The 24,098-nt window shown below is 42.4% G+C and overlaps 1 protein-coding gene across 3 annotated transcripts in view; it reads left to right on the top strand.

Annotated features, from left to right (window-relative positions):
- Nucleotides 1-2,417: 2,417 nt before the first annotated feature.
- GPAT3 (glycerol-3-phosphate acyltransferase 3) overlaps nucleotides 2,418-24,098 on the top strand; it is a 65,313-nt gene continuing 43,632 nt past the window's right edge. The window contains exons 1-3 of one of the 3 annotated variants that reach the window (XM_053217164.1): nucleotides 2,418-2,442; nucleotides 3,428-3,705; nucleotides 11,430-11,496. In XM_053217164.1, the coding sequence (XP_053073139.1) occupies nucleotides 3,565-3,705; nucleotides 11,430-11,496 (208 nt within the window). In that variant the 5' untranslated portion in view covers nucleotides 2,418-2,442; nucleotides 3,428-3,564. Of the gene's footprint in view, nucleotides 2,443-2,926; nucleotides 3,276-3,427; nucleotides 3,706-11,429; nucleotides 11,497-24,098 lie in introns of those variants that run through there. The other 2 variants (XM_027059916.2, XM_027059910.2) reach the window with 2 other exon arrangements.

Raw genomic sequence — 24,098 nt, 5'->3', positions numbered from 1 at the left:
CATTTGGCCTCCATTGTTGACAAGGGGTCAAGCATGGACACGACAGTGATTTTTGTCAAAGAATCTAATATTTTAGAACTGGGAAGGCTCTTAGAAATTATGTAAAGGAAACCATGTGATTTACCATTCAAGCCAGGATATTTTTGAGAGTAAGAGGAAGCATTATTAAAATATGTGCCAGGACAAAAGGTGAAAAATAGGATTGTCCTGAAAAACCTCATTATTGAGCATTTTACTATCAGCTAAATTTTAAAAATACAATCTCAAATCCCAATACCACCCTCTCCAAATGGGTGTCATTATCCCCAGTTTACAGAGATAAGTGTCATGAATTGAAGTGTAGCCTCCCCAAAGACATACCCAAGTCCTAACCTGTGAATGTGACCTTATTTAGAAAGAAGGTCTTTGCCGATTGAGTAGAATTACATGAAGTATCTCGAGATGAGATCACCCTGGATTAGGGTGGGGTCCTAAATCCAGGATGACAAGTGTCTTTATCACAGAGGAGAAGGCAAGAAGAGATTTAGGAAGAAGGCTGTGTGTAGACAGAGGCTATGAGTGTAGTCGTGCTGCCACAAACCAGCAAACGCTGGGAGTCACCAGAAGCTAGAGGAAATGAGGAAAGATCATCCCTTAGAGCCAGTGGAAGGAGCTTGGCCCTTCAGACACCTTCGCTTCAGACTTCTGGCCTCCAAGACTGAGAAAATAAATTTTTATTGTTTTAAGTCACTAAGTCTGTGATCATTTGTTAAGGCAGGCTCAGGAAACGAATGGAGTAAGTGAAGGAGTCCTAAATGCATGAAAGGGAGGAGGGTCCTACTTAGGTTTGATTGAAAGCGACTCAGGGGCTGCAGGAGAGGGGAGAGGTGAGGTGAGTGCAAGGAAGGGAGTGAAAGTGAACGTTGGAACCATTCACCCATTCTTCCCTTCTCTCCTTCTCCTCATCACTTGCAAAGGCGAGCCTATCTTGGCTCTTGTGTGTTTTAGGCAAGAAAACAATGGAGAGCTTTTGCACTTGCACCAACTTGCCATCTGATCTCTGCACAGAGCTTTGTTGTTAAAAAAGTAGTTTTAGGCTCATAATCCTGTTTGACCCTAAAAATGATCCATGTTACTGATGAGAAAGTGGAAACACAGAAGGGCACTCAACCTAAAACTACAAATCCTATGTTATTATCATTCGACCATGCCGTTGGGGGATAGTAATTCCTCCACAATAGTGGAAAAAAAAAAAAAACAACCAAGAACAAAAAACCCAAACCAGTTCATGGAATTTGGTCATGAGCAGCAGAAATTATTAGGGATTGAAGGCAGTCAGCACCTGTGTGTGGCTGGGTAGAAAAAGCCGTCCTTACACTGAGTTGCCTGCACTGGGACTTTGTTGGGTAAACTTTGGTATAAACATTCAGCATTCCTTAGTTACCTTCCTTGGAGGAAATATAAGGAAAGTAAGGATTTTGCCTGGAGTGTTAAATGAGTTAATAGAATCTTTGTAAATGAGTTAATAGAATATATTTTTCACACACACACACACACACACACACACACACACACACACACACAGTATGAGTGGGGTAGAGGCAGAGAGAGAGAGAGAGACATACACACAGAATGGGAGGCAGGCTCCAGGTTCTGAGCTGTCAGCACAGAGCTCCCCCCCCCCCCCCCATATGGGGCTTGAACTCACTAACCATGAGATCATGACCTGAGCCCAAGTCTGATGCTCAATCGACTGAGCCACCCAGGCACCCACCCCAGAATCTTTGAGGTTTTATGCTAAATATATGTTTATTTTCAGCAAGGACTCTGGACAGATTTTGGCAATTGTGTCTTCCTTGTTTTTGAAAACTGGCAGAACATACAGAGAAGCCAAGCCCCTAAAACTTCATTCATAACTTGGTTCTCATGACCAAATCATAATTTTTTTTTTCTTTCTTAGCTGGGAAGGAGGTTGTGATACACACCTGGCAGAAGGTGCAGAGGGCAAACATTTACATTCTTTGGTTTGGGGCTTCTCTGCATCTTTCTGCACCCCACTTCCTCCACACCCTAGGCAGGGGCAGCTCTCTTTACAGTATTTGCTATCAATACTGCTTCAATTCAGTTCGCTTGCCCTCCCAGTTTTTCCAGCTTGAAATAACACCTGAAAGAGACCCGTCTGTAGGAGAGTTTGGTCTCATTCGGTAATGATCTGGAAGCCCTGGGCAGCCTGATTTTCTGTCTCCTACAGTCTGGGCATCCCGTCTCAGGTTCGTTCTTAAAAACAGAGTAGGTCCCCAAGAGACATGAGCTGCAGTGAAGCAAAGAGCCACATAGGGTTTTGCCCTTCATTGTTCCAGTAAGGGCTAGCAAGGCGGCTGTGCGGAGGGGAACTGAACGCCCAGGAGGCGCGCGTCAGCGTGGTGAAGATTTGAGCCGGCCTGGCATTTTTCTGCAGTTTCTGTGCGCTCAGGGTGTTGGGTGAACGGTTGGGCAAACTGGTTGGAATCTTCCCCCAGGAAGAGAGGGACCCCCAGCCCAAGGATTCCTGTGCCAGGGAGATGGCGGCTGAGTGGAGTAGGAGAGTCGTGGAGAGAGCTTTCCCCTCTCCCGGGGAGCAGGAGAGAGCCGCACAGCCGCTCAGGGGAGAGGGCAGGGAGGCGTGGGAGACCTGCAAAAGCGGCGCAAACCGCGGCTCAGCGGCTCTCTGTGCCTTTCCCTCTTCTTGAAAGCTCTTCTAAAGAGGTTGTTTTACAACCACACAAACGTGACCTTCTCAAGAGTCCCGGGTGCGTCAGTAGTTCATTCTGGAGGTGAAGAAATGCGAACATTTTGCAGAAAACTCTGCTCCCTAAAGGACCTTGGCTAGGCGTGCTGGGGGAGGCGGGGCGCGGGGAAGAAGGGAGGCCTCCCGGGAGGCTGCGGCGCTGGCGGTGCAGATTCTCGCCTGGAAGCTCCCCGTTGGGTGGCGGGGGAGGTGGGGCGCGGGCAGGGCGCAGAAATAGGGCGCAGGGCGCGGAAGCGCAGCCTGCCCCCGGCACGGTGCTCGGCCTGGGACCCGTTCCGCACGGCTGTGGAAGTGGCCGGTGTGCAGTGGTGCGGTGCGCCCGCAGGGATCCGCGCTCGGGGAGGGCCTCCGGGAGGGCCTCTGTGAGTCAGCCGTTGAGTCGTCGTAATCGCCACCCAGAGGAAATTAGGCACAAGGGTGGGGCGCGTTCCCGACTGCTCTGTCCTGCCCGCGCCGCCGTGTCACTTCGCTCACCCCCCAGCTCCCGTCCTCTGGCCGGCACGACCAGGTCTGTGCCCGCTGCTGTGGCTTCGGCGCTGGCCTGGGCCTCCAGCGGAGAAAGAGTTAACCGGCCGGGCCGGGAGGAGCCCGAAAGGGAAGGAAGGAAATTGCCGTCGTTCTGAAAGTTTTTTCCTTCCTTTTTTTTTTCTTTCCCCGCAGAGGTGAGTGCCAGGAGGCGGCGGCTCTGACTCTCCGGAGCCCGGCTCCGCGCCTCCGCTCCCGGAGCTGCTGCCCCACTGCCTGGGGACAGGGACAGCTGTCTCCCGTGGACTCCTTCGGAGAGGGTGCGCCGAGCCATGGAGGGCGCAGAGCTGGCCGGGAAGATCCTTTCCACCTGGCTGACGCTGGTGATCTGCCTCATCCTCCTGCCTTCGGCCTTCGGGGTGTCTTTGGGCATCTCTGAGATGTACATGAAGCTCTTGGTGAAAACTTTAGAGGTGAGTGCCGGGGGGGGGGGGGGGAAGGCGGCGCCCCAGCACCGTTTGAGGGCTTTAGGGAGAGAGAACTTGGGGCAGTGGTGGCCGCTAGTAGAGCTGTTGAGAGCCAAGTTGATGCGAGGGGACCAGTTCCGAAGGTCAGCGGTCCCGAGGGCTGTGCGTTTCAGTTTATCCCCCTCAGTAGCGCCCAGACAGCATCCTGGCTACTCCTTCAGAGTGAAGGGATCCGGGCTGAGACCATGGGACCACCGTATTGTTCCCCCTAGTTGAATGCAGAGCCATCCTCACCCGCTGCTATTGTTGTTGTTGTTGTTGTTATTATTATTATTATTATTACTGATTAGAATAACAGTGCAGCCGTCTTTTATATCATCGATTCTTTTATATCCATGATGTAGTGCCCTTGTCCCTTCACCTTCCTTAGTTTTTACAGCCCCAGGTTTCAGAGGTCCTTTTCGTGTACTAAGGCATGCTGTCCAGAAAGGCATCCTGTTCTAGGTTATGTTCAAGATAAGAAAGCAATTGCGGGGCGGTAGTGAGAAATCTGATTATGTTTTAATGGAGTCATGGAAATTTTATCTAACCAAAAGCACTTGAAATGTCATCGTAAGTTTATATTCTTTGATCTCTGTTCTCTCTACACTCCTGTTTCCAAATTCTGCTAAGAAAGCTGGTAAGTTAGATGGACGTGAGCCTGGTAGGGAACAGCAGCTCACCCTTACACAAAGCTTAATTAAATTACACAGGGCTTTCCCATTTGTTCTTTCATCAGACGCTCCCCAAAGCCTTGGAAGGTAGGGAGGGCCAATGTTATCCCCCTTTTACAGGCAAGGAAACTGAGATTTAGAGCTAAGTTCAGCAATTTGCTTGAGTTAAGTGGAGACAGGAGTCTTTAACTGAGGGGAGGACCTGTGGTCTAGTGATTTAGGAGGACGGACTCTAGATACAGGTTTCCTTAGATTTGGTTCCAAAATCCCAGTTCTGCTTCTCAATATGTGACCTCAGGGAAGTCACCTACTTCTTGTGCTTCCTTTTCCTCATCTGTAAAATAGGAATAACAATTTAACACCTATTTGCATAGGGTTGTTTAACTGACCTAACACGTCAAGCATTTTAGAAAGGTGCCTGTGGGGTGTTAGGTGCTATATCAATGTTTGTTGCTATTAAAAGAATATTATTATTATTTAGACTCTAGCATCCTGGTTTCTCTAACTTCGCTGGTACCTTCTAATATGGGTTCTCATTTTTCTGCCCTTCTTTTCCGTCTACCCCCAGAACTTGGCTTTATTTGCTCTTCTCCCTCAGTGAGTGGGGTGGCTCCCAGATACACATCTGTAAACTGCTAATCTCCCACCTGGAGATTACCTGCTAATCTCTCACCTACTAAACTCCTGAGACTCTCTTCTACCTGCTAATCTCCTGTTTTGCCCCAGATTTTTGTTGCACTTTCTTTCTCTTGGTTATTTTTCTGTCTAGTCTTTGAAGTCATATTTGATTCTTTATCCTCAGCCCTCATGGGTTCAAAGGTGTTTTGTTTTTGCTTGGGAGATATTGCAGTTTTGAACCTTTTGTATTGACTTCACGCTCTGAACTTGGTCACACTGTGCTGTGAACTTCTCAGGCTGCCTCTTACTGCTAGATCTTCTTCAAATACTTTCCCCATAGCAGATGATCCTCTTTGGCTGGTGTTCAGAACTCTTTCTCAGAACTCTGAAATGGTTGAATTGTTCTCCCATACAGCAGTGTCTTTTGGAGTTTATACCCCAAGTGACATTGGAGTGAAGGTAAATTGCACACACTGGTTTTCAGCGGCTGACTCCTGTTGGTCTTGCTTTGATAATTCAATGTATGACTGAAGAGTTGTCAAGGAGAGAGGCCAGCTAGTTGCTGTCAACCTGGCAAATAACTTCTATACTTGGAAGGGATATATCCAGTTTAGAGTCTGACCATCAATTAGGTAGGGCCTCAAGTTTTAACTTTTGTCCATCTAGAGTTGAAGAGACTTTTCAGAGATGCACTGCTTGGTTAGTGGGAGATAGACCACTTAGCTTGGAAACCAGGTAGATGGCAGCATAAGGAACTTCTGTTTTTGCTGAGAGTAAGCTTTTGGGTCAGAGTGATGCTTGGCATATATGTAATTAGAATGGAGATTCATTTTGTGGGCCAGCTCTGACAGTAGTTGCTCGGAGTGCCTGTGGTTGGGAGCCTCTGGGCTCATCAGGAAGGAGCTGTGATCCCATAGTGATGTCTGCTTTAGGCACAGGGGAGGGAAATGGTGACCCAGGGTTTCTCATCCTTCAGCCAGAACAGCCTTAGATGTTTCAAAGACATTTCTGTTAGGCGGTGGGTCGTATAGCGGATTGCTTTTCCTGACTGTAGGGATAATTCCCTCAAAACTTGTGCTGTTTGCTCAGTATTAGGACATCTTTAGGTCTGGACAAATGCTGTCTTTTTGTAGATTCTATGCAAAGCCCAACCCTTCAGTTACTCATTGCACTTTGTTTTCAACGGATTTGGTTGTATCTTTCTCTGAACCAGTGATTTTTCAAGGGGTATATAATCATTTCTAAGGAGTATAGATGGCATTATTACAACTTTATATTGGGAAAATTGTTTTTAGCAATTCAAACTATGAAAAGTAAAACTTTTGGGTGGGGATATGTAGAGGGTAGTCCATCTGGATTGTAGGAGGTGTGTCAGAAATTCTGGAGGGTGCGTGTGTGAAGTTTTCATGTATATTAAAGAGGAGCATGGATTTAATGCTGTTTTCAACCACAGAGTATGGATTAAGTGCTGTTTTCAACCACAGAAATCAATGGGGGTAAGAGGGGGTGAGGATTGCTATTTGTTGGCCTAAGGCTTATGATTAGAGGGAAATAAAGACTGGGAAGAGAGTATAGCATTGGTGGAGAAGAAGGTAGGGCAATGGTATGTAAATTATCTAATCTAACCAGGTAATACAGTCAATGGACAGATAATGAATGTCTACGGGGCTAATTTTTCCCTCAGCTTTTGAGAAATAAGATGGAAGGATAAACAGATTCCTCCAAATTTCTGGCCTTGTGACCTTGGGCAGGTCACTTAACATCTCACCCTTAGTTTCTACCGGGGGGTATAGGAGAATGCCTCCGAGAGTTACTGTACCGTGTGCATGAAATGAGGAGAGGTCAGGGAAAGCACGATACACAGTAGGTGCTCAAATCTCAGTGGAGTTTGAATGGAAACACTCTTTGGTCTTGTTTTTATGTTTTGTTTGTCTTTGCTCCTATGTGGCTTGAGATTTAACCCATCTTCAGATCTTTAATGAGTTAGCATCCATACTCAGAGCAGACTATTCTTGCCTTTTATTTTATTTTATTTTATTTTATTTAAAATATATTTTTTTAAGTAGGCTTTCTGCCTACTCGACCTGAAGATTGAGAGTTGCATGCTCTATACACTGAGCTAGCCAGTCACCCTACCTTTTGTCTTAATTATTTTTCTTCCCCTTTATACTTTCCTCCATCCACCAATTAGCTTTTCATCTTTTCAAAAGACATGTTAATAAATGTCATGTAGGATGGTTTATAACACCTCTGTTAATATGATATTCAGGTGTTATTCCTGGTGTTGGAAATACAATAAATGTGCTAGAAGGCCATGGCTGTTTATGACAGAAAGTAATAATAAAGAAAAGCTACCCAGGCATTGTGCTTAAATGCACAACTCTCTGACATAGTCTATATTACTCCCACTGATAGATTGGGGAATGGAGATTCAGAGAGTTAATTTGTCCAGATAGTGGCACACAGCTGTTCGTAGTAGAATTAGGATTTTAATTTGAATCTAGAGCCTGAGTTCTTGCTCTGCCAAGATGACAGATTTGTCAAGAAAACTGTTTTATTAGGCTACAGACAGTGGCCTGCTGTTATCTGCATAAACCTAATACTTTGAATTTGTATGTAATTGTATATATTTTCATCCTCTCCTTTTCTCTTTTTAGTTAACCTTTAAATGTCTTTTTAGTGTAAAAACTAAAAGTTGTAATTGTCTAGATGACAGTATCATTTTTGCAAGCTTTTGATCTAAGCTTTAAAACTCAGACGTAACCTGTTTTTCTTTTTTTGGTGAATTAGAGACAGCTACCTTTTGCTCCCCAAGAGGAGTTTTAAAACTAAGTAGAGTGAGAACCTGATTTGAAGGCAGTGTCTTTCAACCTTTCTTTGTAGGGAGAAGTGAGATGGGAGTAGCCATGGGGATTAGAAACTACTATCATACTTCAGCATCATCCTGTGGGCAAGAGGCAGATGTGTTTTGAGATAACCACTATAAGAGGTTGGGAACCTCTGAAGAGATATTCCAACCTCTGTCTTCGGGCTTACTTGATCATTTGGCATGGTGGAAGTGGAGTAGCTATTTTGTGGGAAATGCACCGGGTGGTTTGCGAAAAAGTGATCATTTTGGAAGCTAATAAATTTTGGGGCGTGAAGTGGGAGGAGGAAGCCAGTGTTTTCTACTTTGAGGCCTACTGGGTGGTGGTCATTGGAAAGATTATCTTCCTTACTCTTTTATCTTGGTATTGTCCCTGGTTTAGGGATGATGAAATTGGGGTCCCAAGAGGTGACAACCTTTCATCAGAGCCGAATACAGCCAGGAGCACACAACTGCGATTCGTATGCATATGTGTCTGGCTGCAAAGCGTTAGCGCTTTTCACTTTTGCTGGAGAGTAAGCCCAAAGAAGAAAATGGTTTTCTAGTGCAAATTTCCTTTGACATTAAATGACTTCTCCTTCCACCTGAAAATTTGTAACTGCATTTTGTAGGACAGACCTTTGGCGTGACCATTTCAGGAGAGGTTATGCATTCTGATACTTGTGACAGAACATGGAGCTCTTTGTAGTACATCATGCTGTATGAAGCACGCCCCTGTATTTGTTCGCTCTGGCGGCCATAACAAAGTACCACAGACTGGGGGGCTTAAACAACAGAAATTTGTTTTCTCACAGTTCTGGAGGCTTGAAGTTCAAAATGAAACTGTTGTTGGCAGGTTTGGTTTCTTCTGAGGCCTCCCTCTCTCCTTGACTTGCAGATGGCTGTGTTCTGTGTCCTCATATGGCCTTTCCTGTCTGTGTGCAAATCCCTGGTGTCTCTGTGTGTTCAAATTTCCTCTTCTTATGAAGACACCAATCATATTGGAGTACGGCCCACCCTAAAGACCTCATTTTTTAACTCTGTCACCTTTTTTAAAAGGTCCTATCTCCAATACAGCCATATTCTGAGATACCGGGGAGTTAGGGCTTCAACATATGAATTTTGGGAGAGACACAAAATCAGCCCATAACAGCCTCAAAATATCAATATTTCCCATAAAATAAGCATTGTCTTAATTGTCTTTTTGAGAAGACATGTCTATTGAGAAGACATGGGAGGTATATCTAGAGTTTGAGAACTCCTACACCAAATCAGCAAGGAAGGGAAAAGGCTGCAATCAGATTAAGATTGAGTCTGATTATCATTTGTGACTTGCCACTTGAAGCCCAGAAGATTAAGTCTCTATTTATAGTCTGTTCTCTAAGCACAAATAGCATGTTCCTACTTGGCTCTTTGGGATGTTGTGCAGGGGTCCTGACGTAGTCAGATCATGCCCTACTTCATGACCTTCAGGTATAGGTTTTAGGTCATTTAGTCTCTTTCCGTCATTTTCTTATTGATTTGAATTTTTAAAAATTTGTTTAATTCCTTGTGAGCCTAGAAATACCTGTTTTTTGCCACTAGGTTTTTGATAAATTCTTTTTGCTCCTTCAAGGGCACTTAAGTCCTAATTATAGCGATCACAATGCCTTTCACCTCTAATTTCACCCTTCCTCCTCCCACTCCCCTGTCCCCTTTGACAATGTTAGCTTCTGGAATTGTAATCACCATTGTAATCATTTAAATAATATTTTATTTGTTCCCTTTCTAAAGTAGAAAAATAGTCATAGGGATTTTCCAGGATGCTGTCAACAAAAGTTAGTTCATTTGTGGTTTTTGAACTATTGTTAATGGTTGATAATTTTGGAAATGCATAAAAAAGCACATAAAGAAGCAAATAACAAGTCACATCTTGGTGTATTTCTTTATACTTCCATGTACATTCAAAATAAAATGAGAATTGGGATGCCTGGATGGCTCAGTCGGTTGTGTCCAGCTTCGGCTCAGGTTATGATCTCACAGCTTGTGGGTTTAAGCCTCACAATGGGCTCTGTGCTGACAGCTCAGAGCCTGGATCCTGCTTCAGATTCTGTGTCTTTGGCTCTCTCTGCCCCTCCCCCGCTCATACTCTGTGTGTGTGTGTGTGTGTGTGTGTGTGTGTGTGTGTGTCTCAAAAATAAACAAACATTTAAAAAAATTTTTTTTAAATGGGAATTGATTTTCCCCATTCTTAAATTCTCACAGATGTGTGGTTCCTCATATTCATAACATTTTCCCTGTCCATCCCCACAGAAGCAAGTGACAGGTCGGCAGGTGGTTTCCTTTGTTAGTGATTTCACTAATTCCTTTCCGGCTCCCCACGTCTTTTTTTTTTTTTTTTTTTAATATTTATTTACTTAGGGAGAGTGTGCAAGCAGGGGAGGGGCAGAAAGAGAAAGAGAGAGAGAATCCCAAGCAGGCTCCCTGCTGTCAGTGTGGAGCCTAATGTGTGGCTCAAATCCACATACTGTGAGATCGTGACTGGAGCTGAAACCCAGAGCCACCCAGGCACCCTCTCCAGCTCTCCAAGCCTATTTAAAAAAAAAAAATTTTTTTAACGTTTATCTATTTTTGAGACAGAGAGAGACAGAGCATGAACGGGGGAGGGTCAGAGAGAGGGAGGCACAGAATCTGAAACAGGCTCCAGGCTCTGAGCTGTCAGCACAGAGCCCGACGCGGGGCTCGAACTCACGGACCGTGAGATCATGCCCTGAGCCGGAGTCGGCCACTCAACCGACTGAGCCACCCAGGCACCCCAAGCTCTCCAAATCTTAAGCCTATTTCTGACATAGGCAATTAGCTCTGTTTGAATGTGTCTTGCCCCTGAATGCCTAATTTGTTATGAAAATATAGTTATTTTTTGGGCCCCATGTTTCAATTAATCCTCATAGCATCCATATGGGATAGGAACTATTATCCTCATTTTACCGATGAGGAAATGGAGGCCTAGAGGGATTAAGTAACTTTAAACTTAGTCTTTTTAATTTTTTTTAACGTTTATTTATTTTTGAGAGAGAGAGAGAGAGAGAGCACGAGCAGGGGAAGGGCAGAGAGAGAGGGAGACACAGAATCCGAAGCAGCTCCAGGCTCTGAGCTGTCAGCACAGAGCCTGATACGGGGTTCGAACCCGTGAGATCATGACTTGAGCCAAAGTTGGACGCTTAACCGACTGAGTCACCCAGGCACCCCTGAACTCAGTGTTGATGCCATAACCTGAGCTCTTGCCTGACATGCTTCATGACCTTTTCAAGGAGTAGTTTATTGGGGTACCAGGTGTGTGTGAGGGGTTTAAATAGGGTTTATATAGGGTAAATAGGGCACGATCAGTAACTAATATAAAAGAGTATACTTGAGACTTGGAATATTGCTACTTCTGAGATTTACTGAGGTATCTCTTTAATTCAGATAGTCCTGGGCATAATGTTTACTTTCACTTCTGTATAAGCATGGTTTGAGTATTTTACATTGTGTCTATGGAACAGTTTAAATTAACAACACTATTTATTTTTGAACAGTGGGCCACAATACGCATTGAAAAGGGAGTCTCAAAGGAGTCGGTCCTTAAAAACTCAGCTTCTGTTGGTAAGTCTCCTTTTTCAGTTATGATGGCTAACATATCCACACTGTAAAAATTTACATCTACCAAATTTGCACTTGAAATATGCAGAGAGCAGTGCATTCTATAGGCCTAGGATCAGTCATAATTTTGTTCTCTATGCAAAATAGCAGTTGCCTGAGTTTTGAATGAGTTTTCACTGGAAAGGTGGTAATAATGTGCTAGTTCATCTATGTGTTCTTACTTCTAAAGACATACATTTGAAGATGTCTGCCTATAGTTTTCAAGATGCAGTCAACGTTTTGAAAAAATAATGCTAATTGGACTCCTTTGGAGTTAAACCTATTTTTGAGGTTTTTATTAGCACTGTAGTCTAACTTGCAGTTCTCAAAAATGTTCCTCAAAATACCCTTTCCTGCTAACAACTGATTGATAATACATGAAATAAATAATAACTGCCCCATGAAATAAGTTTGGGAATCACCACATGCTATACCTTACTTTTGGAAAGTAATATTATACAGTAACAAAGGCTCAGAAATGTCCTACAGTACAGAAAGCTGTTTAATTTTTGTTAGAAGTGAGCTGACAAGTCAGCCAAGCTCACTTGTGTATCCATTACTGCTTTGCTTTTGTTCCAACAAACTTTTTCACTTTTGGGGTAAGAATTTTAAGAATTGGTTAAGACACGGGGGATCATAGGAGAGTAGAATTCTATGGAAAGGATGACTACGAAATTAGGAACTTGATTTAATTAAAAGACTAAGCCTTTGTGTGTTTTCCAAAAATAATGTGCAGACAATTTTGTGCCTATCTAATTTAGGATAAAAGATGACCAAAGTGTCAAGCCCTTCACTGGAAGGAACTTATCTTCCAGAGGCTTGTCTAGGAGAAATTGTAGAAATGGTATACCACAGTGCATTTTGGAAATAAAGTATTTGAGCGAAAACATTGGCTCATTTTGTGTAAATGGATTGTTATGTTCAAATGATTGAAGCAGCTAATAGACCTTCAAGGTGTATACTTGGACACCAAGTATTATCATCAGTAACATTTTACCAAAATTAGATATTTTCGGTGCTACACAATCCCCTTTTTATTGCCAGGTACCTTTTCTTGGACATAGCAGATCTACTAATATTTTATGTTTCTGGGTACATTTAAAAATGTATGTTATGATTACGTACTCCTTATGATTTAAGGAGACAACAAACTTTATTGCTGGTTTTTCTGTTGTACTTGGTGAGACTTTGGGCTGTCACTGATTTTTTGTTGTTGTTGTCAGTTTATTTATTTTGAGAGAGAGAGAGAGAGAGAGCAGGGGAAGGGCAGAGAGAGAGGGAGAGACAGAATGCCAAGCAGGCTCCAGGCTGCCAGCGTGGAGCCCAATGTGGGGCTTGAACTTAAGAACTGTGAGATCATGACCCGAGCCGAGGTCAAGAATCAGATGCTTAATCGACTGAGCCACCCAGGCGCTCCTGGGCTGTCACTGATCTTGAGTGAAATTCTGTAGAGCCCTAGAGTTTGGGGTATTGGTGGTGCATGTGTTGGGCCATGAATTTAAAAGGGCACAAGGTGTTTCAATTTGGTAGGTTAAGAGGATTAAAATCTCTAGGTGAGGGTTTCCTTAGCACTTTTTAGCCTAAATAGAAGTGAATATTGTCACTTGTTGAATTTTTTTTTGTCACACATCTGTCTTTTCCATGGTACCACCAGGAAAGAATAGAAGCGAACAAGAGGAGAAAACAGAAATCATAATGGTTTAGAGTATGGCTGAAGACTACCAAATTTTCTTCTTTCATTCAGAGTAGCCGTCTTTCCTTTTAGCCATGAAATTGGGAGTGACTGTTGCAGTTACGAGCATTTGATATCTATAAGGTTGGTGGGGAATCCAAAGATGATGAAGATAAGGTTCCTGTGGGGAGACAGGTATCTGACCGGTCACTGTGATAAATGCTAAAGTAGGTGCATAAGCAAAGGACAACGTGGGATCTAATTTAGGCTCTGATATATCCTGCTTTTGTCTCTGTTAATCCCACAAGTGTGCATGGTATGCACCTCCATTCCCATTCTGATTTGCATCCTGCTTGGGTAGCCCTGTTAGAGGGTGTGTGCCCTATTGATACATCCTGCTGTTTGGAGTCAGCAAGAGGTAATATCTTAATCCTAGATAGACTGGCCAAGGGTGATGAAACACACTGAGCACTTGTGTGCCTGGCTGGTGCAATCTTCTGCCTTTGGAGCATCATGTCTCTGTACTGCAGCCAACAGTAGCCCGAGTCAGCGTTGAGTCGGTCAAAGTTGAGGCAAGGGTCACAGGCAGACCAAGGGCCCCAAGAGTGCGGATGTGATGTCTGAATGATATAGTGCTGATGACAGGTTTACGAAACTGAGAGGGAGAGAATTGCTAAACAGGGAAAATAGTTATGTTTATTTTCTGCACCCAAAATTCACTTTGCTGCTCTTTTACTTAATGAAGCACATTAAAAAAAAAAAAAAATTTATTTTTGAGAGAGGGCCGGGGAGAAGGGGGCAGAGAGAGAGGGAAACCGGGGATCTGAAGCAGGCTCTGCACTGTCTGCACAGAGCCCGATGCAACGCTCGAACTCATGAACCATGAGCTCCTGACCTGAGCCAAAGTCGAGGCTTAACCGACTGAGCTGTCCAGGTGCCCCGAAGCACATTTTTGGAAATACTTTTTAAGTCTCTCTTTCCAGTGAGACCCCTTTTTCAGTGTATTTCTCCTGTGCCTTTATTAGTAAGACAGCTAAAATCTGAACCTAGAGAAATATTACCTTTGGGGTTAAATAATCCTCTTCTGTCTTTAGCCCTATTCTGCTGTATCTTCTGGTAAAAATCTGTCTCATTTATTGATGGAGCTTCAGATATGATCATGAGCAAGAGCTCTTTAGGAAGCTCTGTTATTGCACCTTCTTCTTCCAGTTTTAAGGACTTTTCCTCATTGTTAATACAACCATGAAGGTAAATATTTCCCCCCCTCTTCAAGTAACTGTGTTATTCTGAGCATCCTGACTCAGTGGAGAATGTAGAAGTCCCCTCTACCCTAGTTTTTGTTTCCTGAGGGCTCATATGCTGGGGAGGCTAAAACAAGAGACAAGAAGGCTATTGGGTCCTTTGCTTCTCTGCATCAGTTGTGCTTTATCACTCCAGCCTTAGGACAAATGCATCTTCTCAGACCCAGGTACGTGGTCTGATGGAGATAGTATCAACTTTTATTTTACTTTGTTGTAAATAGTGCAAAGGACCATCAACTGTTAATAAGAGCCACCAACCTTGGGTGCCTGGGTGGCTCAGTCATTAAGCATCTGACTTCAGCTCAGGTCATGATCTCATGGTTTGTGAGTTTGAGTCCCACAGTGGGTGAGCTTGAGCCTGGCTTGGGTTGATCATGAGCCCTGCTTTTCTCTTTCTCTCTCTCTCTCTCTCTGCCCCAGGTGAGATTCTCTCTCTCTCTGTCCCCCTCTCACTTGCACATCCCCCCTCTCTCTCAAAACAAACAAACAAAAAAACCCACCCCAAATAAAACAATGAAACTGTAGTTTTATGCTATATTTATTAAAAAAAAAAAAAAAAAAAGCCCCCAACCTCACCCTTGGGTGCCTAACTGATATGGAAGACTTCTTGTGCAATAGATTTCAAATAGTAATTAGGATTGCACTTGTAATCATTGTGATTCATTATGCCATTTTCATGACTCAAGATGAATTCCACTGTACATTGCATTATATTAGTAGGACATTTTGAACAATTATCCACCATAGGTCAACAGGCAGGATGAAAGGCCCGAATATGCCCTTGGCCTGGAGTGTCTCAAACACAACCAATAAATAGAGGCTATGGTTCAGTCATTTTGGCACTGTTTTCTAGAATGTGGCGCTGGCCTGACTTAGCGTTATCTGCATGCCAGATGCATGCCACCTCCTCAGTCCTCCCCTTTGCCCCACTTCAGGAGGCATCACACACAGGGATCTGTGGTCACATGGCCTGTTGTTAGTGAAGCCCTGTGCTGAATTTCTCTCCTGCCCTGTGCGTCTTACCCCCAGAGCCCATCTCTTCCTCCACCCAAACACACACAAAGGACAAAATGCTGTGGAGAAACTTCTCATGTTATACCTATTCAGAGAGAATTCAGGCTGCTTAACATTTCCACTGATTCTACTCTTGGAATTCTTTCTGTGAGACTTGATCAACCATGGTGATGGTACAATATAGGTCACATCAATATTGTGAATTAATAAATTCACAAGATAAAGATATTGTAAATTTAATAAAGATTTTTATTTACTATATTTATCTTTATTGTACTTTACAATAAAGATATTATAAATTCAATACCTTGAATTTATAGAAAATGTGGGATAATATTCTGTGACAGAAATTTGAGTATCGTTTTCTATACTCATTTTTGCTTCGGGCAGGCTGTTTTTGATAGTCTGTTTACATCAACTAATTGTCAACTAGTATTGTCTTGGCATAAACTCCCTGAGTACAAGTCCTCAAGGATATAGAGTATAATGCATTTAAAGGGGTTATCTTGCTGATAAAATATTGGAACTTGTCTAGCTACTTGTAGAGAGAAATATAATCCATTTATGGGATATGGAAGGATTATAGCGTGAGATTTTTCCTTATCACGGCCAAATGCTTTTATTAGTCTGCCTCTATTCATAAATCTTGTGCCTGATGGTGGTGATGAAGATGATGATAATTTTCAAACATACACAAAGGTAGAGAAATAGTATATTGAACCCAATATAGGCAATATTTGTCAAGATTTTGCCACACCTGATTCATCTATGCCTTCTTACTTTCTGCTAAAATATTCAATGCAGTATAAAATTTCATATCCTTTCATGCATTTTTAAATTAAAATTTTTTTAAATGTTTATTTTTGAGAAAGAAAGACAGAGCATGAGCAAGGGAGGGCAGAGAAAGAGGGAGACACAGAATCTGAGCTCTTAGCACAGAGCCTGATGTGGGACTTGTACCCACAAAACACACGATCATGACCTGGGCTGAAGTCCCGTGCTTAACCGACTGAGCCACCCAGGCACCCCTTTTCATGTGTTTTTAAAAAAGGATTAAAAAATAATCAGTGCTATTATCCCTTTAATTCAAACCTAATTTTTTAATATCATCTAATATACAGTCCATATATAAATTCCCCTAACAGTTTCAAAATGTTTTTATAATTGGTTTATTTGAATTGAGGTTCAGTCATGGCCCACGAACTTGTTTGTTTATTTATTTATTGATATGGCTTATTGGACAGATGGAGTATAATTTTTGTTCTTGGAACAAAATAGCAGTTCTTTTTTTTTTTTAATTTTTTTTTTCAACTTTTATTTATTTTTGGGACAGAGAGAGACAGAGCATGAACGGGGGAGGGGCAGAGAGAGAGGGAGACACAGAATCGGAAACAGGCTCCAGGCTCTGAGCCATCAGCCCAGAGCCCGACGCGGGGCTCGAACTCATGGACCGCGACATCGTGACCTGGCTGAAGTCGGACGCTTAACCGACTGCGCCACCCAGGCGCCCCATTTTTTTTTTTTAATTTTTTTTTCAACTTTTATTTATTTTTGGGACAGAGAGAGACAGAGCATGAACGGGGGAGGGACAGAGAGAGAGGGAGACACAGAATCGGAAACAGGCTCCAGGCTCCGAGCCATCAGCCCAGAGCCTGACGCGGGGCTCGAACTCACGGACCACGAGATCGTGACCTGGCTGAAGTCGGACGCTTAACCGACTGTGCCACCCAGACGCCCCCGTGTTCTCTTTTAAAAAGAAATAAACATTAAAAAAATTTACCTTCCTTAAACAAAAAAAAAGAATACCTGAAGCAAATATGACAATAAGTCTCTTTTTTCTTTGTTGAACTCAAAAATTTTTTGTTAAACTTATATTTTAAGCATAAAAATTTAAAAAACCCAACTAATAAGATATTAAGAATATTAAGAATTGCTCAACTAGAGTCTTTAGTCTGATGGGTGGAAGTAGTTTTATAATAGAAAATAAAAATTTGTCTCAGGGGTGTGATTGATGGTTACCTACCTGCTCCAAAGTACATCTTCATTCAGTCTGTCCAATGCTTGGGGTTGACATTTAAACCAATGGGAATTGAAATATATTACCTTTTGGAGCTGGGATTCTCAGCCTCAGCACTACTGACATTTTGGGTTGAATAATCCTTTGTCATGGGAGTAAATGCATTGTAAGATGCTTAGCAGTATCCCTGGTCTCTACCCACTAGATGATAGTAGTGTACCCCCTAATGTGACAACCAGTGTGTCTCCAGACACTGACATATGTCCCCAGGGGGCAAAGTCCTCTCCTGTCTCCTAACCTCTGTCCTCTCCTTTGCAAAGCACTGCTCTTAGAGAATAATGTGTTTTTCTATTGGTGTCCAATATCATTAGCATAATTTATCTTAGTTTTCTAACAAATAGGCCCTTGAGGGAGCAGAACTTGATTTCCAGTTTTTGGTGGTGTGGCTGATGTGGGGAAGGACAGAAAGTGAGGTAAGGCACGTGAACAACAGGGTGAGCAGAGAACACTGGATGGTGGGAGAGGAAGCTTGCTCCTTAAGGAAAGGTAGAAGTGAGACAAGGGACTCTTTCTGCAAACTTTGCCTCATAATCTGATGAAAATATGCTGTTTTGGAGGGAGCTTTATTTTAGAATGGATTGGAGACTTGTGTATAACTATGTACTCTAACCTCCGGAAAGGAGATGACTTAACATTTAATTCTGGCCAACAGTGAGTAAGCAGGAAGAAGTGGTTCTGGCAGGAAAGAAAGTAAAAAGTCAGATCAGACTAATGGCTTTCATTGCATTGTAAAGTGATGGGTGGGAGGAGAGTGATATAAGCCCTAAATCACAGAAAGGAAGGCTCCTAACTTAAGAAAGCAGTTAGGAAGCTCATAAAACATACTCTCTTATTTTGCAGATTGTTTTCTTGTCACGTAGCAGGAACAAAGTAGGTGACGTGCCCTGTGCCCAATCCCTATTTTCTATGAAATGAGTTTTGCTTTTAAACATAAATGATAAAAGCAGGTTTTAAATCTTTCTATCCCCAGCACTGTTTAGCTGTTGGCCATCTTGTTGGTGCTTTGGCTCTCTTAGTCCTAAACTCCTCAGCGGATTGGGAGAGTACCTGCATCTCAGAATTGTGGAGGTTTGAAAAAGTCAGATGAGAATGAGACTCAGGGATTCTTCGAGAATGAGAAGATAGCTGGATCAGGTGACTGGATAGTCAACTTGAGAAGACATTCTCTGTTTAGAGAAGTTCTCTGTGACATTGGGAGGAGCAGACATCTCATCAGGTACCTATTAAATCTAAAATCCAGCTTGTCACTCTAGAAGTGTTCCCCAAACTAATCTCCCCACCTAACACACCCCCCAGAGAAAACCCTAGTCAAAACTACAAAGCTTCTCCATTTTGTTTCTACTTTATAGACAAAATCCTGTCAATAATAATAAGAATCACCACCATTTATTAAACAATGGCTCCATTGTGCAAAATTATTTACATGAGGGAGGTCTTGGTAATTCTCTCTTAACTGATGAGAAAACAATGGGTGAAGGAGGTCAAGTGACTCCTTCAGATCATTTAAGTAGTCAGGGCAGACTGAAAAGAAAGCCCAATTTGTCTTTCCTATTCAGAATCTCTTGCCACAACTCCCTGCCTAAACTATACCTTCCTTACCTGCTCCTCTGGTCAATCCATGCCTTCTCATTCTCCCTTGGAAGGTTGAGGTAACTCTTCCACAAATGGAAACTCCCTGCTGAAAGTTGGCTTCGTCGCATCTTAGGAAACACATAACATTTCAATTTCAAATCATCAACAGAATTTTTAAAGAAATGAAATCTATTAAGAACATTTAGAATTATAATAAAAGATACTATACATAAATGCCAAGCCATAATGTTGACATTATAATTGATTTGATGGCTTATTTGACAATGAAGTTTTATAGATGCTTCTCTGTTGTGGGATTTCTTGTTTAATCAAACGAGTTATGTCCAAATCAACAAAGTTAATGGGGTCCATCAGCCAAGAAGAGATGGGTTAACAGTATACTGAATGGGATGTTAAAATGTTAGTTAAACTGAAACTCTGCCTGTTAATTCTAAATGCCTGTTAGTTTCTCTGCAGTGTTGACAGAGAATTGATTACAACAATGTCCATACATCCCTCCATTTATGCTTCAAAACAGTTGTAAACACGTGGTTAATTTCATGACTAGCATTTATATCTGGGGGTTAAAATCTTCCTCTTTTATCATTAGCATTGGTTATTTTGTAAGTTTCTAGGGAACTACCGGGGTATATAATGGTGAAAAAGGGAGTTGATTTTCTCATCTGCTTTTCTCAGGAGAACAAAAATTTGTCTCCAGTACTTGTAGCTTAGTACTCCTAGTCTTGATTACTTGTAGCTTCGTACTTCTAGTCTTGATAACTGAGAGACACTAACAGGAAAGTACTCTAAATTTAATAAGGGCCAAATTTTTCTATTACAGATATATAAGTCACACAGAAAACAGGAAAATAGAAGGTACCTTTACTTCAGTAAAGCTTTTGATTGTATCCTATTCCAAATAACAGGGTTGACAAATCCACTCTATCTGTTACCCCTCCCACGGCCGTGGAAGACATCTCTGGTTGATGAAGTCTTTGCCAATGAACCACCAGGTAGCCTCCTTAGCACAAACCTGCAGACACGCCCTCACTTCTCACTGATTTGGAGTTGGTCTGTGTAGGCTGATGAAACAGTTGAAACAAGTTGAAACCTTGTTACCACTCGATCTGGAGAATAAATGGAGTTTCTCATACTGTGTAGCAAAGGATCACTAACTAAAAGGAGGAGAACCTCTTGAGTAATTGGGCTTTGGCATAGATTTGGTTGTATTGTTCAAGGGGTTGTATTGAAAGTGCAGTATCATTGACTGAATGCTCTTAGTTGGGTTTTAAATCACCTAGGAAACCGAATAGAATTTGAAGTAATCTTTTTAAAAATTTTATTTATTTAAATTCAAGTTAGTTAAAATACAGTGTAGTATTGGTTTTAGGAGTAAAACCCAGTGATTCATCACTTCCATAGAACACACAGTGCTCATCCCAACAAGTGCCCTCCTTAGTGCCCATCACCCATTTAGCCCATTCCCCCCATCCACAACCCCTCCAGCAACCCTGTTTGTTCTCTGTATTTCAGGGTCTCTTATGGTTTGCCTCCTTCTCTGTCCTTCCCCTATGTTCATCTGTTGTGTTTCTTAAATTCCATATATGGGTGAAATCCTATATTTGTCTTACTCTGACTTATTTTGCTTAGCATAATACACTTTGGTTCTGTCCACATTGTTGCAAATGGCAAGATTTCATTCTTTTTGATACTCAGGTGATATTCCATTATATATACACCACATCTTCTTTATCCATGCATCCGTTGATGGACATTTGGGCTCTTTCCATACTTTGGCTGTTGTTGATAGTGCTGCTATAAACATTGGGGGTGCAGTGCCCCTTAGAACCAGCATTTTTGTATCCTTTGGATAAATACCTAGTAGTGCAATTGCTGGGTTGTAGGGTAGCTCTATTTTTGATTTTTTGAGGAACCTCCACCCTGTTTTCCAGAGTGGCTGCACCAGTTTGCATTCACACCAATAGTGATCTTGATTGTTTGGATTCTTGAGCCATCAAAGAGAAGATTGACATTCAAGATCCTTTATCCAAGGTGGATGCTTGGAAATGGAATAGAAAAGCCAGCCTTGATAGGAAAAGGCTTGCCATTTCAGAAGGACCAGAAGCAGAGTTTTAGACCATCAGGCATGGAAAGCCAGGGAAAGTATAGAACCCAAAATAATGCTGCAGTTCATGGCAGAACCAGCATGTTCAACACACAGTGACAAGCTGCTTTGAATCACTCACCCTGGTCTCTGCATGAACACTTTACCCAGTGTTTTCTGGGTACCTGGGTTATATGCTGAACTATGCCCTCAGGCAACCCTTAGCCTACTTAAGGAGATATCACCAATATCCACATGTCCATGTGGCAAATGGGAACCAGGCAGTGCTGATGGTGTTGAATTTCACAAAAATAAATATAATTACCTCGAGTAAAGAAATGCATAAACGCAGTATGAAAAGAGATCGTTTCAGATGGGGGATGCCAGAGAGAGTGTTTTGGTGAACATGTTAGTGTTGAACCAGTCATGTAGAGGTGGATTGGGATTAACTGAGGTGACAGGGCTTTCTAAACTGGGGGAATGAGGGAATAGCTTGGACAGCAATGGTAGTGAGCTAAGTTCATAGAAGGGAACAGACATAGAAATAAGGTTGGCAAGAAGGTGACATGAGGTTGTGAAGGGCTCAAATGCTAAGGGCTTTTGATGTGATATAAAGGCATAGAAAAGCCTGGGTTTACTGTTTATATTGAGGGTGGTAAAGAAGAAATTCTGAAACCTGCAGAAAGGATTAATATAGTGGCAAACCAGACCAGTGAAAGTTGATTATTGAATTTGGAAAAAAAGAAGAGATGATTCCAATGACAGTTGATTAATTATTAGAAGGTAGAAGCCATCCCTCTTTCCCTCCACATCCATAAAAGATGGAACAAAAGAGGGGCACCTGGCTGGCTCAGTCCATGGAGCATGAAACTCTTGATCTCAGGGTTGTGAGTTCAAGCTCCACATTGGTCATGGATCTTACCTAAAATAAATAAATTTAAAGAAATGTTGGAACAAAAAGAATGTTGTAAAGTAAAAGAATTGTTACATGTAAGACAGAGATTCTTAGCAAAAAATGATCATAAAACTAAACCAAGCTAGTAGGTAGATTATAATACAGAGAAGTTTTACAAATAGAATACATAGTTGGGGCACCTGGGTGGCTCAGTTGGTTATGCGTCTGACTTTGGTTCAGGTCATGATCTCACAGTTCGTGAGTTCGAGCCCCGCATCGGGCCCTGTGCTGACAGCTCAGAGCCTGGAGCCTGCCTTGGATACTATGTCTCCCTCTCTCTCTGCTCCTCCCCTGCTCATGCTCTGTCTGTCTCTCCTTCAAAAATAAATAAAAACATTAAAAGAAATAAAAAAACCCAAATAGAATATGTAGTCGAGAACTTAAGTTTTTCAGTGTGTGTTTGTCTCTATGTATCTGTTTGTGGGTCATTGGCTCCATAGGCAGGGGAATCAAGAAAGCTCTTCATCGGCTCTTTATTCTGCCAATAAGTCATGACAATCAAGCCCTCTTCACCTTTTCTCCTCCCTCTAGGAGGTTTTATAATGGCATTTCCCAGTTTTCTGTTTTCTTACTGAAGCTTTTGGGAAAGCATAAGTTTTTGAATGAATAAGAAGGTGACAGGCTTGAGTGCCAAAGCATGCTTGGTACACAGAAGGCTGGGGAGATGGGGAGCAGATGGTGGTGGTTCCTTTGTTGTTCAGGATTGGCTCTCAGGGCTCAGGGAAAGGAGAAAGCCTGTTAGAATTGTGATTAGACAGAGTCCTTTTCTTGGGTTGGGGTAGGAAGAAGCTGGTGATGTCTGGATGCCTTGGGGATGGGCAAAGCTCTTAGACAGGGACCTTCCCCTTGTATGCCAACCCCAGTGTTTTGAAAGCTCTCTTTCTGTACATCCTCTCCTAACTTTTCTAGGTCAGGTGCCTCGTTTTTCCACTTCTCTTTCTCAGAGTTCTGTTTCCTTCAAAACTTGAGCTGACTAGAGAAGAAGTTTAATTCCCTGGAGTCCTATTTTGTTTTTTTGAAGATTCCTCAGGGAGTAGAACCCGTAGAGCCCTTATGTCTCCTGTAACTTCTGGGGACACCTGGTGAACAAAAAAAAGCTGGGATGTGGTCTGCTTTTCTGTTAGGGTCTTAGAGCCTTCACCCTGTCTTGCCTCAGCATTTCTGGAATTGATGGGCCTTGCCTGTGTGCTTTTCTGGTGTTGTGTGCTGGGTAGCCTGCACTGACTCATTTCATCTGGGAAATGGAGTGGACCTGAAAGCCTGAGGATGTAGGAAATGCCATAGACAAACTTTGTGGGTGGGATAATTTGGCCCTTTTACCTTTAAAAGGGAAAATGCACTGTCTGCGGAGGACAGCAACTTGGAGGAACATTGACTTTGGCCTTTACAAAAAGCTAAAATACTTTGGAGACAGTGCATATACATATGAAGTGACATTCTTCTTCAAGTTATAAGAGAAAACAGCATTATGATTTCTGGTATCACTTTGCAACCAGTGGAATTCTGTTGGCTTACACAAAGAGGAAATTGATAATGAATTCTAGAGACTATCTTTAGAAGAAAGAAAGAAAGAAAGAAAGAAAGAAAGAAAGGAAGGAAGGAGGGAGGAGGGAGGAAGGGAGGGAGGGAGGGAGGGAGGGAGGAAGAAAGGAAGGAGGTGAAAAGGAGATTAAGACTGGACAGAGAGTATAGGTTTTGGCTATGAGTAATTAATAACATTCACCTACTTGGTAGACTATGTGCAGTACTTAAAGCCTTTGCAAGGATTAAGTGTACGTCCCCTTTTCCCCAAGTGTGGTAAGTTTTTTAGGTTGTTATGTTAGAGTATTAGGCATATAGATCACTTCCTTTCCTTGCCTCTGTAATGACAT

Source organism: Acinonyx jubatus, chromosome B1 (genome assembly GCF_027475565.1).
Source record: "Acinonyx jubatus isolate Ajub_Pintada_27869175 chromosome B1, VMU_Ajub_asm_v1.0, whole genome shotgun sequence".
Classification (NCBI taxonomy): domain Eukaryota; kingdom Metazoa; phylum Chordata; class Mammalia; order Carnivora; family Felidae; genus Acinonyx; species Acinonyx jubatus.
Note: the sequence above shows the minus strand (reverse complement) of the source record. Positions and strands in the feature narration are given on the sequence as shown.